The 16928-nt window shown below is 40.4% G+C and overlaps 1 protein-coding gene, 1 long non-coding RNA gene and 3 other non-coding genes across 6 annotated transcripts in view; 1 reads left to right on the top strand and 4 right to left on the bottom strand.

Annotated features, from left to right (window-relative positions):
- Positions 1 to 16928, bottom strand: part of itpr3 (inositol 1,4,5-trisphosphate receptor, type 3) — a 72025-nt gene that overhangs the window by 31589 nt on the left and 23508 nt on the right. For both annotated transcript variants that reach the window (XM_085258957.1, XM_085258958.1), the window contains exons 4-21: positions 15604 to 15725; positions 15293 to 15379; positions 11797 to 11955; positions 11531 to 11629; positions 10493 to 10576; positions 9822 to 9968; positions 9638 to 9733; positions 9330 to 9374; positions 8827 to 8969; positions 8000 to 8099; positions 7392 to 7552; positions 7165 to 7306; positions 6815 to 6979; positions 6373 to 6545; positions 5889 to 6008; positions 5518 to 5599; positions 4521 to 4636; positions 4141 to 4392 (exon numbers count right to left, since the gene is read on the bottom strand). In XM_085258957.1, the coding sequence (XP_085115083.1) occupies positions 4141 to 4392; positions 4521 to 4636; positions 5518 to 5599; positions 5889 to 6008; positions 6373 to 6545; positions 6815 to 6979; positions 7165 to 7306; positions 7392 to 7552; positions 8000 to 8099; positions 8827 to 8969; positions 9330 to 9374; positions 9638 to 9733; positions 9822 to 9968; positions 10493 to 10576; positions 11531 to 11629; positions 11797 to 11955; positions 15293 to 15379; positions 15604 to 15725 (2293 nt within the window). The remainder of the gene's footprint in view (positions 1 to 4140; positions 4393 to 4520; positions 4637 to 5517; positions 5600 to 5888; positions 6009 to 6372; positions 6546 to 6814; positions 6980 to 7164; positions 7307 to 7391; positions 7553 to 7999; positions 8100 to 8826; positions 8970 to 9329; positions 9375 to 9637; positions 9734 to 9821; positions 9969 to 10492; positions 10577 to 11530; positions 11630 to 11796; positions 11956 to 15292; positions 15380 to 15603; positions 15726 to 16928) is intronic.
- Positions 307 to 379, bottom strand: trnak-uuu (transfer RNA lysine (anticodon UUU)). The gene has a single exon. It is a non-coding gene; the product is annotated as a tRNA-Lys (tRNA).
- trnak-uuu (transfer RNA lysine (anticodon UUU)) lies at positions 1066 to 1138 on the bottom strand. The gene has a single exon. It is a non-coding gene; the product is annotated as a tRNA-Lys (tRNA).
- trnak-uuu (transfer RNA lysine (anticodon UUU)) lies at positions 2545 to 2617 on the bottom strand. Its single transcript has one exon. It is a non-coding gene; the product is annotated as a tRNA-Lys (tRNA).
- LOC146551287 (uncharacterized) lies at positions 11656 to 15688 on the top strand. The gene is made up of 3 exons (XR_014890133.1): positions 11656 to 11716; positions 11818 to 11928; positions 15674 to 15688. It is a non-coding gene; the product is annotated as an uncharacterized LOC146551287 (long non-coding RNA).

The following is a 16928-nucleotide window of genomic DNA, read 5'->3' as shown; positions in this document are numbered from 1 at the left end:
TCCTAGGTGTATTTCATTGAATTGGTGGTAAAGACTGACTTGTTTCTTCAGATAACAAATAAGAGGATCGTTTTCACCTTTTCTGAAAGCAAGGAATTTGTGACATTAGCATGTCAATACGCTGCAATGTGAAGGAGCCTACTCTTGTGTGGTGTGTCACCTCAGCAATGGAATGAAAGCTGGCTTTTGGATACACTACAGTTTGTCAGGTAGGAACTCTGGAACTGATGACCAAGACCATGGTTTACGCAAAGTCTCAACCAAATGTTAAGAGGCGTGCTTCCTTGGGGGTGCAAACAGACACAACGCCTGAACAGGGACTTGAACCCTGGACCCTCAGATTAAAAGTCTGATGCTCTACCGACTGAGCTATCCAGGCTCTGCCAGTTTTTTCAACGGTGACGCTAAAGCCTGAGCACAGGGGCTTCAAAAAGGTCCGTTTCAAATGGCGTCACAACTACTCTACTCAACACCTTTCAAAAGTGAAGTAGCATAATCATTATCAACCTTTCTGAAAACAAAGGGTCACAACCCTGGGGTCACTGACTCTTACTTACTGTTAGCATGGATCATTTCCATAATCTATTTGACCATTTGTGCCACGTAGTAAACCAGCTGACTTGTGTCTTCAACCTAGCTCACTGGCCACGCTGTGCTCTCCAAGTTACAAAACGAAGATGCACGATGAAATGTCTGAAGCTCCTCCAACTGAGTTATCTCGGCCATGTCTAGGCCCAGTCTACAGGCCAAAAACCATATTTATGTGTAAACTACATGCCAGTGTTGGAACACTGTCGAAACGCCATTCAGATAATAAATAAGAGGATCGTTTTCACCTTTTTTGAAAGCAAGGAACTTGTGACATTAGCATGTCAATACGCTGCAATGTGAAGGAGCCTACTCTTGTGTGGTGTGTCACCTCAACAATGGAATGAAAGCTGGCTTTTGGATACACTACAAATTGTCAGGTAGGAACTCTGGAACTGATGACCAAGACCATGGTTTACGCAAATTCTCAACCAAATGTTAAGAGGCGTGCTTCCTTGGGGGTGCAAACAGACACAACGCCTGAACAGGGACTTGAACCCTGGACCCTCAGATTAAAAGTCTGATGCTCTACCGACTGAGCTATCCAGGCTCTGCCAGTTTCTTCAACGGTGACGCTAAAGCCTGAGCACAAGGGCTTCAAAAAGGTCCGTTTCAAATGGCGTCACAACTACTCTACTCAACACCTTTCAAAAGTGAAGTAGCATAATCATTATCAACCTTTCTGAAAACAAAGGGTCACAACCCTGGGGTCACTGTCTCTCACTCACTGTCAGCATGGATCATTTCCATAATCTATTTGACCATTTGTGCCACGTAGTGAACCAGCTATTACTACTGGACACATTACCTGTACTGGGATAAAGATGACTGTCAAGACTTTTGGAGTTGTTCAATGAACCCACTAGACCATTTAGAAGACGCTTATAAAGAGTGTCCCCTCCTAGGTGTATTTCATTGAATTGGTGGTAAAGACTGACTTGTTTCTTCAGATAATAAATAAGAGGATCGTTTTCACCTTTTCTGAAAGCAAGGAATTTGTGACATTAGCATGTCAATACGCTGCAATGTGAAGGAGCCTACTCTTGTGTGGTGTGTCACCTCAGCAATGGAATGAAAGCTGGCTTTTGGATACACTACAGTTTGTCAGGTAGGAACTCTGGAACTGATGACCAAGACCATGGTTTACACAAAGTCTCCACCAAATGTTAAGAAGTGTGCTTACCTTGGGGTGCAAACAGACACAACGCCTGAACAGGGACTTGAACCCTGGACCCTTAAAAGTCTGATGCTCTACCGACTGAGCTATCCAGGCTCTGCCAGTTTCCTCAACGGTGACGCTAAAGCCTGAGCACAAGGGCTTCAAAAAGGTCCGTTTCAAATGGCGTCACAACTACTCTACTCAACACCTTTCAAAAGTGAAGTAGCATAATCATTATCAACCTTTCTGAAAACAAAGGGTCACAACCCTGGGGTCACTGTCTCTTACTTACTGTTAGCATGAATCATTTCCATAATCTATTTGACCATTTGTGCCACGTAGTAAAGCTGACTTGTGTCTTCAACCTAGCTCACTGGCCACGCTGTGCTCTCCAAGTTACAAAACGAAGATGCACGATGAAATGTCTGAAGCTCCTCCAACTGAGTTATCTTGGCCATGTCTAGGCCCAGTCTACAGGCCAAAAACCATATTTATGTGTAAACTACATGCCAGTGTTGGAACACTGTCGAAACGCCATTCAGATAATAAATAAGAGGATCGTTTTCACCTTTTCTGAAAGCAAGGAATTTGTGACATTAGCATGTCAATACGCTGCAATGTGAAGGAGCCTACTCTTGTGTGGTGTGTCACCTCAACAATGGAATGAAAGCTGGCTTTTGGATACACTACAATTTGTCAGGTAGGAACTCTGGAACTGATGACCAAGACTATGGTTTACGCAAAGTCTCAACCAAATGTTAAGAAGTGTGCTTCCTTGGGGGTGCAAACAGACACAACGCCTGAACAGGGACTTGAACCCTGGACCCTCAGACTAAAAGTCTGATGCTCTACCGACTGAGCTATCCAGGCTCTGCCAGTTTTTTCAACGGTGACGCTAAAGCCTGAGCACAAGGGCTTTAAAAAGGTCCGTTTCAAATGGCGTCACAACTACTCTATTCAACACCTTTCAAAAGTGAAGTAGCATAATCATTATCAACCTTTCTGAAAACAAAGGGTCACAAAGGTTTCAAAGTAGGAGATGAAGCATCGCCAAATACGTATCCAAACAAACCTCCTTCCAAGCCAAAGACTAGAAAATATGGTGAAACGTATGTTTCCTTTGGCTTCACCTGAACAAGTGCCAAGGTAGGTCTCTGCAATAGAATCAGTTTTCCTTATGCAGGGAGTACGCTCTGGGCTCTCCAAATCACGGAGAAACAGTATCCCACATTTTTAATTTTTAAAACACTTCTTGTAATAACTAACTACTCCTGACATTTTGGAGATGTTAGCTATTCATACAGTAAAGTTACAGCGGAATACAAATAGTATCAGGCTGACCCTACGTAACTTGTTCCCCTGGTTCAAATCACAGACAAACAGTATGCCACAGTTGTTAATGCTTTTAAACCCATTTTGCATAGAGAGGCATTTTTGAAAAATGTAATAGCAATGTTGAATATTATTAAACAGGAAAAACAACAACATACCTCATACCGTGTACATTATAACATAATAGACCCATTTCTGTAATATACTCACATATCTATATTATTGCTAATATATATTGTAATATATCTATATCACTAAAGCACTTCTGGATGGATGCAAACTGCATTGCGTTGCCCTGTACCTGTGCATGTGCAATGACAATAAAGTTGAATTCTATTCTAATTCTATTCAATTCTAACTGCACATAAAATAAGTACATCTTGACGCCTCTGCCTTTCCAAATGGAGAGACAGTAACTACGTGTGTGTATGCAAGCGTAAGTGTAAAAACTGAGGATAGTAAGATTAACAGTATTTTGTCATTGTAAAAATTCATCTCATGTAAACAATAACGTGGCCACAGCGTGACGTGAAAAAAGGCACATACCTTTGACGTTGCGTGACGAACTCTGTATTCCTCGTCCACACGTAAACGCAAAAACTGAGTTTTAAAAAATCTCTGTTTTCGGTGATTTGAAACGCCGTTTACGTGTGAACAAAAGCCCCAAATGCATAGAAACAGCTGTGTTTTTAAAAATACCTGTGTAGGTGTGGACGTAGCGTAAAAGAGTTAGTAGTTTATTTTAGTAATTTACCAGTAATTTGTTGCAGTTCACTTTTATTCGTTTAATTGTTTGAGGTGTGAATAAACCGCAATGGAGTTTGAAAACAAAATATGGGTGTGTGTGGTTGGAGGACATGTTTGTGCGGGTGGGGGTGGGGGGGGTGCTGCTTTATGTTTAAACCGCATGTTATAAAAACTATAATTTCCTTAACAGCATTTTGTATTTTTGTTCCCTTCCTCTTTTTGAGTCAGAGTGAATCAAAGCACAAAGCTGCCACAAGACAGCCCTATCACAACTTCTCCAGAAACATATTACTGCTTTACTAAAATCGTCTTACTCTTTGATGGTGATGGAGGTTGGAATCTCAGTCCAGAGCCGGGCGAATTTGACAGGAGTCACCAGTTCCTGAGGGTCTCGGTCTACGTGAGCATGGAGCATGAGGCGGCAGAAGGATGCCCGGAGGTCAAAGGGAAGAGTCTCATCCATCATGCACAGGAAGATCAGCTCCACATCCAGCTGTTTGGAGATCTCATCTATTGCAAGATACTGACGGTCCAAACACATACGGGCAAACAGCTTCAGCTGATACCTAAGGAAGTCCACAGAGGCAGGCTCTATCAGCTTTGCTTCTTTTTATCGTATTCTTGGATCACTTTACAAAAGTCTGTTGGATTTTTATGAGATTTGAAGTGAATTGCTGTTTTTGTTTGGCTGTACCTATAGTAAGTGAGGACGTTCTCATCATGAGCATTTCCTTGTCTTGCCTCCTGAGCCAGCTGTCTGATGCTTTTCTCCTGTTTCTCATTAGCTTTGTCTGTCCACATCAGCCACACCTGCAGGAAGAGTAGAACAGACATTTTCGTAATACCATCCATCTAAAAAGTAAGAACATGACTGCAGCAAAGACCAAAATAATTTGGTCATCATTAATTGTTTAGTCTTCTTCAAATGTAATGAACCTTTCACCGAGACATGAAAGTGAGTGATTTGTTTAGATATGAGATGTTTGCCCATTACACTATTTTCTAGAAATACTACTACCTAGTCACATGTGGTTTTGCTATCAGACAGTAAGTATATTGTATTCAGTCCACAATGTGGAAAAAATAAATACATTTTGTAATTGTTGTAACTTTTGGTGTGGACTTTTTTAACCAATCAGTATTCTAGATATACACAACAGCCTACTGAAGTTTTGAAAATCAAAGTTTTCTGTGTCTTGGGAAACAGGATTTTGAATTGGTTCAATGTATTGTGGTAATGACCACAAAAGATGGACAAAGTTTCCATTTCTGATACATAAAGCCATTCCAGAAGTGCCCTGCATTATTTCTCATAACCAGTAGGCAGTGACTATGGTTCTAGTTGCAAAAACACGTCCCACTATACATAAGTCTAAAGAAAAAATGTTCACTTGGTCTACGACCTAAGTAATTAGTGTTATTCTCTTCTTTTGGATTTTATATTTGTCACTAGTTTCTGCTCTTACTGAATTACTAAATGAAATTGACTTTGAAAATGATGGTCCCCTTTAATTTAATAAAGGATGATAAAGCAGCTTTACCACATAATGAGTGTGTCCTATATAAACACCAAAATGGTTGCAGTGAAAACACTCAGCTTGTGACTTCACTAACAAATGGGTGGCGCAAACAAGACTACATCCGTCTTTTATATCTATGGTAACGATTTACAAATATACAGACAAACATACCTCATCCTCATCTCCAAAGTCATCCATTGCCATGTAGTCTCCTTGAACACCACCAGAGGGCGCCTCCTTTGGAACACGACGCCTGGAACACGTAGTAAAGTAGATCACGGTAAACAATTAGACTAAAAGTTATAGTTCTCTCTCTCTCTCTAGATATAGATATATGTGTGTATATATAGACATGTAGATAAATAGATATGTAAAGACCAATTACACACACTCTTTAAACTCTTTAATTTTACTCTTTGTTTGTTGGTGGGGTGCAAACTGAAAAAGCTCATTCTCCCAAAGTAAACTAAGTTTTACTGCAGTGCCCACAGGGTAAGGTAAAGTGAGATGGGTAAAGCGATCTTTATTCCCTCCCGCCTCACTCTGTCTTAATGAGGATGTCCTGGTTTTTGGGGTCCAGGACACATTTACAGATGAGCTCCTGTGTGACGGGGATGGCCACGTTGTTGGACACACACAGGTCTGACAGGTAGTCCAAAAACCTGCAAAGTCCAGGAAACACCAAGTCAAGTAGTAAAACAGAATATAACAGAATAGCACTTTATTACCACTTTCAAAAGTAAAAGCTATAACTTTGGACTATATCACTGCTTGGATTTGCCCAAAAAATGCAAACATCCTTATCAAAGGCAGACTGCAGGAATTTGAGGATTTTGACTTCTGCAGGAGATAAGCAATAGAAAATGTTGCCACCGTCCTTATTAGAAAGTCAGAAACCACTGCTGCCTTGGTGTTAGCAATTTTAATCACTTCACGCAGTTTGTGTCTTTGGATTGAAGATTCAAAATCCTGGAGTCTAATCTGCACTTGGCATGTACTCGGGATTGTTACTGTCTCCGTGCGTACCTGGGTTCTCGGTTCTTGCGGACCAGACTGACAAAAGTCTCCACCTCGGTCTTGGTGATGTGTTTCTCCAGCAGTTTGCGGTTATTGTGCAGCAGGGCAGTGATGGTGTCCTCAGCCAGGATGTCGTACCCAATCTGACTCTGCATCACACCGAACTGCTTCGCTATATACTCCTGGAGAGGGGTGAATTTTGAGTCTCTGTGATCACTGTTATCTTCAGCTGTTCTACCATTAAGAGCTTTATCAGGCATCAAAGTTGTGTCATTTTTAGCATTTAGTAGCTGGTTTGTCATTCTGCTTTCACAAAATGATTGAAAATAAGAGCTTTTGGCTTAACAAAGAAAACACCGGGACAGCTCCAAACTCGTAAAAGTCTCAACTTTATAAAGCTTATAAAGATTTGAAACAATAAAAACTAGTATGAATGTCATCGTCCCCTCACCTGGTTCTTGCGGTAGTCATCCTGAGAGTGCCGGAGGACTCTGTAGCTGAGTCTGAGCATGTACTGGTAGGGAGCATTCTTCTGGTCGGCCAGCTCCTCCAGGCACAGCAGAGGACCTTCCCCTCCTGGCCGGTCCTTAAAGGGGGCCTTCAGGATGCCGAAGATCTGATCAAAACACACAAGCACACACTTTCAGAGAGCTGGAAGTCCTTTAGGACATGGTGTTTGTATTATCTGATGTTGCACTCAGAAGGAGTCAGAGGACACTGGTTCAAGAGTTGGCACAGGTTCCAAACCAGCCCTTGTACTATTTTACTGGAAAAGGTGTGTGAGTATTTTTAGGATCAGACCTGTTTGAGGATGTTCTGTTCTCTCATGAGCTTTTGTCTCTCTCGGTTAGGTTTGGTCATCATTACATCCAGGACAGGCTGCCCGCTGTTAATGACATCAGCCACAAAGAAAACCACATCTTCCAGCAGCTTGATGGCATACCTGACCAACAGAAACACCAGAAAGCATTAACTCCTCCTGAGTGCCAACAAAGAAAGTAAACTTTCTTTTCAACGTGGCTCATTACTTGCGGTCGTTCTGACTGATGAAGCCCTGGCTGAACTGGTCCACCACAGTGCTCAGCATGGCGCTGGCATCATTGGCAAAGTCCAGATCTCTGATTTCCATCACAGGAACGGAAACAATAGCGAACGCTTCTTTGTCCTCTTTTGTGGGACATGTCCCCAACTGCAAAAGAACTTAAATTAATATTAAACAGACACTTCAAAGAGTAACTTCATCTTATTTCTGGTAAAAAAAAATCATGTTTTTGTGCATTTTTAAATTGATGGTTTGGATGAATGGTTAATTATTCTTGACTGTTGGTTTTGAGGCAATGGCTATTAGCTTAATAATGATTAAAAATAATTGATCATGTAGACTATTAACCAGGAAACAAGAGAGAAAATGTCTGTTCCAACTGGTTGAACAAACTTCTTTTGTTTTGTTTGGCCACCATCTTAAAAGTCCCAAATATTCCTTTGTCAGATTTGAGAACACCAAACAATCAAGTATTTGGAGTTACTACATCATACAAATGTTTTTGTAATTGTAGTTCCTTAAATTAAATTAAATGGAAGACTAAATCAGCTAAGCACCTTTTAGCAGGAAACCTGATCAAAACTAAGACCTCACCATGAGCCTGATAGGTCGCTCCTCATCGATATCGATGGGGACGTTGGTGCTCTGGATCCAGGTGTTCGTGCAAAGATGCCTCAGGCGCACGTATGAGTTTCTAAAACATACACAGCCCTCGGTTTTAATCCCTTCAACTTCGTTCTGAAGTCTGTGGGCTCCTCGTTAAAGAAAACTAATGTCTGTCATACAAATGCAGCTTAAGAATCATTGTCAACTATTGTCTTATATATTATTTATTCAATATATGTAGGTCAGTTTCACAAATGTTTTTAAAATTCATTTTTAATAGTTTCCCTGTAAAAACAAATAATCTGAAATGAGAGTTCCCCATAAAAATATAACAGTTATTGGATATTTTTAGGGAAAAGTTAATGAGAACACAATAAGATATAAAGAAACAGCAGCATATAACAGCAATATAACGACAAAAACACTTTATCAGATGATTTAAAAGATTTGTTTTGTTTTTTAAACGTTGAAAAGACGAGGACATAAATCTTAAATCTTGTTTTTAATTTTCCCTTTTTTCTGTGAGGTACAGTGAAATCATTCTCTTTTTCAGACAAACAGTCATTGTGTATTTAGTTGAAGTGCAAAACAGATTCATTAAAATGACATTCAGTCAATTACGATTTCAAACTATTTCAAAATGTTATGACCTACATAATTAAAATGGTTTCCCAAAGCCAGACACACAACCAGTACACTCTTCAATTTCTTACCATCTGAAGGAAAAGTGGACCTCGCTCCCATAATGTCCCTGTCCTCTAAAGTCTTTTACTGTGAAACATCTGCAGGAAGTTAAAGGACTCGTGTGTTCCTACCGTGGTACGAAGGAGTCGGTTTTCTGCAGCGTAGTCGGGTCGAGCTCGAACAGCGAGGCGATGTCGCTCCCATGAGGCACCGCGACCAGCTTGTACTTGATCCTCTCTCCGTGGGACCGCTTGTTGCTACGGCTACCGTCCATCTACAGAAAGGTCAGAGGTCATGTATAGGATGTAAAGGGGTTAGATTACTGATCAGCGTGGACTTCATTCAGAAGAGGCTGTTTCTGGCTGCATCGATCTTTGATGGACTTGAAAAACACATCAAAATGAGGCAAAAGTGTTGAGGCACTTCCTGGAAACAATATATCATTTTTCCAGAAAATTTTGAAATGAAAATGTCTTTGCCTTAAATACCTGAACGTAAATGTCATCAGAGAAAAGTCAGACACAAAGTGTCCCGTCTCCTGCAGAGTGTAGTTATAGCCCTTTCAAAATAAAACCTGGACACCCGCTGTGACTTACCGATGCCTTATATCTTATGTGTCATGGAAGAGACTCACCGAGGAAGACAGCTCCACATTCTCTCCTTTATAACCCGGGTTCTCCTACAACAACGACAACAACAACAACACAAATAAGAGGTCTTCAACAATGAATTTATTGGATAGCAGCTCTTTCCTTTCCTTCCAACAATTCATTACTTATATATTATTTATAGATAAATAATTATCAGTTAGCATCTACATCTATGAAACTGCATCTGTTGTAGCAAAACCACAGCCATAGCGTGGTGTTTGGTATTTGCTTTAACGGTCAAACTTCATTCATGGACTGCTTCTTTAGTCCACCAGCTTGATCTCATAGTTACCTCAGCAGCCAGGTAGTTTCCAGTGGCCAGGTGTTTGAAACGGTAGAGACTGTTCCAATGTCCCGCCCCTCCGCGGCATGGATCATGATGGACAACCTGTCAAACCAATCAGCACATAAAGAAAAAGTTTAACACAAGTGGAAGTTTAGAGAATTTGTGTACTTGTGTGTGTTTGTTTGTGTACCTCAACCTCCCACAGGGCGTTGGAGCTGGTCGCTGATGTTGCTGACTGCCTCAGCGTGGTTCGGAGGAAAACGTGGAGTTTGCTCTTGTATTCATCGCAGGTCAGAAACTTTTCCTGCTCAGCGTGAAACAAGCGCACCACGTCGCCCTGACAGAGACAGGAAGATCTTAAAGGAGGACTGAAGGACAATTTGGGTTCGTCTGCGAGTCTCCTGAGCCTCTCCGGGCATTTATCGTTTATCTCTGAAACAATGTTGGTGACAAACAGCGCTCCTGCTGGCTCTTTGACTTACTGACAGTAACTGTGACTCTTGGGGTGAATTTCAGCATAAAACATGCAGTCACAGAACTTTACTATGCAAAGAGTTTAAAAAGATCCCAGGAGACGGCCTGGAGCTGCAAATATTCCAACAAATAAATAAAAAGTAACAATGAAACTAAAAGTAGGAAAAGGCGAAGGTGAAGACCTCCACAAAGGAACGGTAAAAAACAGGGAAAAGACTTTAAATTACTGAAGTTATTGTTCAGATGTTGTTTTAATGTCTAATTTGAATATATGCATGTGAAAATTTTAAATCTATCTGTGGCACTAAACACGACTTCCTTTTAAAACACTAACTAATGTCTGTATTTCTAGCGCACTTATACTGTGTGCAGTGCTGCTTCACTCACTCCTTTGAGGACTTCCTCTCTGTGATCGTTGAACATCATGAACAGGTTGATCTTCCAGCTGGTGTTGCAGTTCACAGAGTTCACCTGCAGAGGGCGCAAACATGCTCTCGTTAGGGTGTGGGGAGCGCAGTAGAGGCAGTGTGCATTTGTATAATCTCGTATAAACACGATCAAATCAAAACATTTGTGTTTCTTTATGTTTATTTTAACGTTTTGTGCTTTGAATCTCTTTCTAGGCTAATACTTGTGTTATTTCTTGCCTCATATAATCACATTTATTCTCTTTTCAGATTTGTTTTCACATTATTAAAATATCTATTTTGTCATGTTGCATTATATTTATTTAGCTATATGAAATTCTACCTATTTGTGCTACATTACAGGTTTATTGTGATTATTTTTACAAACTGTAACTATGGAATTTCCAGATTTTAGGATAAAACAGATCTTATCATTTTGTTTCTTTGTAGTCATTTGTGAGTCACTTTACTGTGAAATTCATTAGACTAACAGAAACCCACGGGCCACTTGAGGTACTAAACAGTCAGCAGTTTCCCCACGTGAAAAATATTTCTATATATCCAAAGAACACGCTGCTTTTCTTTCTTTTTATTGATTTTAAACTGTTTGTTTTAAGAAATCATTAACTTTAACGTGTTAATAATTTTCCAGAAGCCTTCAGAAGCCTTATCATTTAAATAAATAACTGCAGACTCTGCTCACAGTAACAATTATATCACAGCATCCAGCAGCGACGCCATGTTTAATGAGCAATAATTAAAGATAACTGAGCTTTGAGGTCTCAGTTAGAAAAGTGCTGTATAAGAATCAGTCCATTTACTATTTGTGTGTGGTGCGTAAAATGAGTAAAGTGCAAGTCATGTATTTTCCCGTCATCATGGGAAATGACACATAGTGAATATCCGGAATGTGAGAGAATAACCTGCATGTCATCTCTAAAACAAGAGGGCGCCAATTTCAGGGAAATGAGAAATGCTGAATATTTCTCTCAGTTTTCTGATCATCACTTTCTCTCACCTCTTTGCATCCCGGATGGTCGGTCAGTTCGTAGTTTGAAGCGTGCAGCGGCTGACCAGCGTTCACCGGGTTCAGGATCACTTTATCTCCCACCACCACCTGCAGCAGAGAGCAGACTGAATAATCTGCAACTATGGATCTATTGTATATATTTTGATGCTCTGATGGTGGCACTAAAAACGAAAGGTCAGGCTGTTGCCATGAGCGCAGATTTTCCTGTAATGTGCAACAGTGTTTCACAGATGTGTGGCGTAATGTGCATTTACATTGTCTCCGTTGGCACGCAGCTTCCAAAACGGCTGGATGAAGTGCCAGGAGCCTTCGTTTCCCGTCCCGTCCAGAGTGACTCGCATGGCGTTCTTCTCCAGCAGAGCCGGCAGCCGTTTGTTCACCGTCAGGTATTTATTACTCTTCATGTGGAGCAGCTGCAGACACATGTACATCATTGCACCGTATGTCACGTAGACAGCATTTAAAATATGTCACTAGGGCATTATATAACCAAATGCCAATTAATGCGCCACTAAAATAGTCCCCAATATAGTGAGCAGCTGTTTTAGGGAAGAACAGAGCCTATGTTGTTTTTTTGTTTTTGTTCTTATTTTGCTCTCGATTACACCTGAAAGGTTTTTAAAAGCTTTCTGGGGTGTTTGTGACTCAGCAACTGTTCTGGAAACAAGATCTTTACTTTGTCTTTTTTTTTTTTTAACATACTGTGAAAAAGTGAACACAAATCAAAAAAACCTCACAGATTTTTTGCTGCTCTGGTATTTAAAAGAGACACTACTGTACATTTGATTACACTTGAAGGAAAACACTGACTTCTTCACTTCTTCATTAGGATTAGATCAGTGTAACTAAAATTACTTTTATGTTTAAGAAAGAGTTTTGTACATTTTTTGTTTTGTTTGTTTGTAGTTCACTAACACCGAGTTAGTCATCAACCTAGAAACTCACTGCACTCGTGGTGTCACAGACTGCAGATCTGAAGACAAATAAACAACAGAAATGATTGGAGTGAATTTTTGCTTCTGTGTTGTTTAGTTAATAAACTTAATAGACACACTTTTAATTTTTCATTTCATGGCTGAATGTTTTTAAACCTGTGAAAAAGTATCTTCACTAATCTTTTGCTCTTCAGGTTAGTGACACAGTCATACGTTCTACACCTTAAACACAAACACACACACATTGGGTGTGGTATCGTCTGACTGAATCTTATTCAGATTGTTCTGTGGGAAATGTGTGTGTGTGTGTGTGTGTGTGTGTGTGTGTGTGTGTGTGTGTGTGTGTGTGTGTGAGAGAGAGAGAGAGAGAGAAAGAGAGCGAGGGAGAGAGTAATGACAAGAGGTCTTCAACCTTGAAAGGAAGTTAATATTGACACTAACAGATAACAGCATGTACATACTCACTAAAGCAGTGCTGCTGTGTGTGTGTGTGTGTGTGTGTGTGTGTGTGTGTGTGTGTGTGTGTGTGTGTGTAAATGATCATACAAACACCAGCAGGGTCGATTACAGCTATAAAAAGGGGAGCGGAGGCGTGTGAATCACCTGGTTATCATGGCAACTGATGTCGCCCTGCTAGCAAAGAGTAGCGGTCACAGTGCAGACACTGGTTGGCTTCAGAGCAGGAAGTCCTGATAGACAATGCAACTCTGCAGGCGTGTTCTTATATGCAGACGTGTTCAGACGTGTAGCCTGTGAGTGCTGTCTAACGTCACCACAGTGAGATTTAAAAACACATCTGCATTGACCTGGAACTTTGATTCTTTTGAACTTTTAAATGTGCAGTAAGTTGGATTTTGGCCTCTGCTGGGTGGTGGGAAAAAAATTGTTATAGATAATGTGTTAAGATTTCTTTAAACTGCAGCTGCTGCACACAAAGGACATTAACATTACATTACAGACACACCATCTGTTAAATTGTTTGTTATGTGCTTATTTTTTATTGTAATTCTTTCCCTACAAGGGATGAAAAAACCTTTATTACAAAATATGCGTGAAAATGAATTTCAAGCATGGATACTGGCAAATGTCTTTTATTTTATTAGTATCAATATTCAGCCGATGTGGTGCGTTTAGCTAAACTGAAAAGGGATAAAAACACCGAACGGGAAAAAAAATAGCATAACACATTAACTCAATCAGACCAACTGATAGACAAAGTAGCAAAAGAGTTTTTAGCAATGTGTTAAATAAAATTTAAATTCATGACTGGGCCATCAGAGATGTTCTGGGAGGGAAGCAAACTGTTGGCTAACTTAGAAGCTACCACTGAAAGTTTTTGCTATAACAATCTTTTGATGGTGTTCAGTCATTGGCTAAAATCTCACTTTTCCATTTTTCCAGTGTCAGTTAAATGTCACTTCTCTCTCACCACCATCTGAAATTGAAGAAAACAACAGTATGACCTACTAACAGGGGGCTCTTAGGAGCGCCGTGAAAACGAGGTCATGCACGCTTCCTGTTAACAATACTGCGAGTGGGCACGGGCCCTTATGGCAGCATTATTACTTTCAACAAAGAGTTTATGTGGCTGGTTGGTTACCGGTCTTTATGACAAAAAGGGCAAATCTATCTGACATTCTGTCATGTGCTCACTCAAAATAAGAAAAATAAAAAGTTCAGATATTCTTCTGGATCAAGGGATTTATATCATGCATGTTGCAAAGGGAATTTTCAGCATTGGTGAATCCATTTTTTTAAAATCATGGTTGGGCCTACCTAATGAAGGGAAACCTAAGATTCGCTCTCTTTGATTGAGCCATTAGGGCTTCTTTCAAGTTACAAGAACTCGTACAATAACTAAAACATTTTCCAGCTTTTGTTATTTCCACTGCACTTCAACCTAAAGTTCCATAAAGCTGAGGCAAGTTGACACATCAAGACTGCTTTTTGAGTCATATCTAAATACAAGAGCATAAAATGAGAGGATTGACGTGCAAAAAAGAAAGCTTGCAGTTGTTTCTACATTTTTGTGCCCATATCAGTCAAGCTGCTGTCAGGTCGTGTCAGACAACGACATCTTTATGGTAGTCCTCGTCATTGAACATTCCTGTCTCAAATTGTAGCTGAAAAGTTTATGCAAAAAGTGAAAAAGGAAATGTGTGAACTTCACTGACACAGCATGTGCTCATAGAAGGAAGCTTACTGGGAAAAGTAAATACATCCAGAGGGCGCATGATGTTGACTGACAGTCTGATATGTTTCGTCTTTGGGTTGGTTGCAATGAAAAAACATTAACAGTGAAAAGAAATCGATGAGTCAGACGCAGGTAAAGGAAACAAGTGCAAACGTTGTTTACCTTCAGTCATGAGCGAATCATGAGGCAACATGATTCTGGGCTCCTTGCATCCTTCCTTGAAAGGCCTGCTACAGTCTTTCCCTGTGCCATTTCCTTCTTTATTGATTACATATTTTTATGTGGCAGTTTTCTCTCTTGTCTTTTTTTAATCATTTTGGTGTTTGGGCACATGTTTCTGGCCTTTTTTTGCCACCTTTGTTTTGTGGTTTTGCATTTCTCTGTGGAGGGTTTCCTCCTGGAGTCATTTAGTCAAAATACATATAAATGAACTGGATGACTCCATTAATCAATGAAAATGAGAACAAGCAGTGTATTGGAGAATATCTGCTTATTCATGAAAGACTGTGACCGATCAATCATACTAAATGTTCATAATTGTCTGTGTTTGGTCTATAATCACATAAATAGTCTACAAATCTTTGTGCTCCACTTCATTTGAATGAGAAATAATTCGTTTACCTGTATGACAGTTCCATATTTGACCACGTCTCCATGGACTTTCTTGTTTTCTGTCTCGTTCTGCTTCTGCTCCAGATTTGATGCATGCTGCAACAGACACAGTTCAATCCAATTAAACACAGCTCAATCTAATTAAACGTCTGCCAATGAGCCCTCTCTCAGGCTGATGTATAATTTGACAAATAACAAACCACCAACAGCAAGTCTGTAGTCATATTTCTCTGTTGAGGGATTTAGTAATGATGTCCTCGTAGGTTAGCTAGCCTAGCTTCATCCATGCGCTCATGCTTCTGCTGAAATGTGTGTGTTACCTGTAGTTTTTGTAGCAGAACCACATCACCAATCTTGTCCTTCTCATGTTTGGCTTGTTTTGCTTTCCAGAACTGCTTCTGAGCCGAGTACCGACTCATAGGACAAACCTTAAACAGGCAGTCTGCAAGATGAAGAAGAACAAGAAGAAGGCACTTTCTTTGTTATTACATCACAAGACCGCCTGCAGAATGGGATGGAATTATATATAGAGATGCACCGTATAGTCAACACACATAACAAAAAAAACGTAATGTCATATTTAAGCAGGAATATCTGATGGATTGTGAATCAGTACTGAAAATAATGTAAACTAATCCTTATGCTGGGTGCTGCCTGTTTATGGGCTTAAAATGGCCACAAAGCTAAAACAACATGTGGTATTTCCCAATGATTAATTTTAGGACCCAAAATGTTTTTTTAGGAAGATTGACTTTGAGTCTTTAATATATACAAGATATGCTCAGAATGAAAGGGTTTGGGGTCAACTCAAACTCAGCCCCCTGCACTGCCTGCCCACCAGGGGAGAGCTTCACTTCTTACTGTCTATATGTCACTACTATTTACCAGTTTCACCAAGATGCTGGTCTCAATCTGTGTTATGCTGATGACTTTTTTTTAAACATTTTGTTATTATTTTTTAGGTCATATTTAAGCAGAGTAATAAGTGACTTCCTACTAGCCCCTAAGGACCCTTACACATCCAGTCATCCACACATTGGTGATCAGAATCAGAATCAGAATCAGAATGGGTTTATTGCCAGATGTTGAGGTTTACAACATTAGGAATTTGCTGCGGTGCTTCAGTGCAAACAATAAGAATTAAAGTGCTATGTAGAAAGAAAGATATGTGCATGAGATATATACATGAGAATAAGAATTAAGAGTGCTACATAGAAAGATATATACATGAGTGCAGGTGGTGATCAGTACCAGACATGAAATGATGCAGTGACACAGCGTAGGGTCATGTGTTAGTGGCGGGGACAGTCATGTGGTTATTGTTCATGTGTCCAACAGCAGAGGGGAAGAAACTGTTCTTGTGGCGAGAGGTTCTGGTGCGAATGGACCGGAGCCTCCTGCCTGAGGGGAGCAGGTCAAACAGACTGTGTCCAGGGTGAGAAGGGTCAGCTGAGATCCGGGCTGCACGCCGCAGTGTCCTGGAGGTGTACAGGTCCTGCAGAGATGGGAGTCTGCAGCCAATCACCTTCTCAGCAGAGCGCACAACACGCTGCAGTCTCTGTTTGTCCCTGATAGTGGCTCCAGCGTACCACACGGTGATGGAGGAGGTGAGGATGGACTCGATGATTGCGGTGTAGAACTGCAT

This window comes from Mchenga conophoros, linkage group LG20 (assembly GCF_057382185.1).
Source record: "Mchenga conophoros isolate Kocher_MC1m ecotype Shallow Benthic linkage group LG20, M_conophoros_male_GT1.1, whole genome shotgun sequence".
Lineage (NCBI taxonomy): Eukaryota > Metazoa > Chordata > Actinopteri > Cichliformes > Cichlidae > Mchenga > Mchenga conophoros.
The sequence above is the reverse complement of the archived record's forward strand: the minus strand, read 5'-3'. Positions and strand labels throughout refer to the sequence as shown.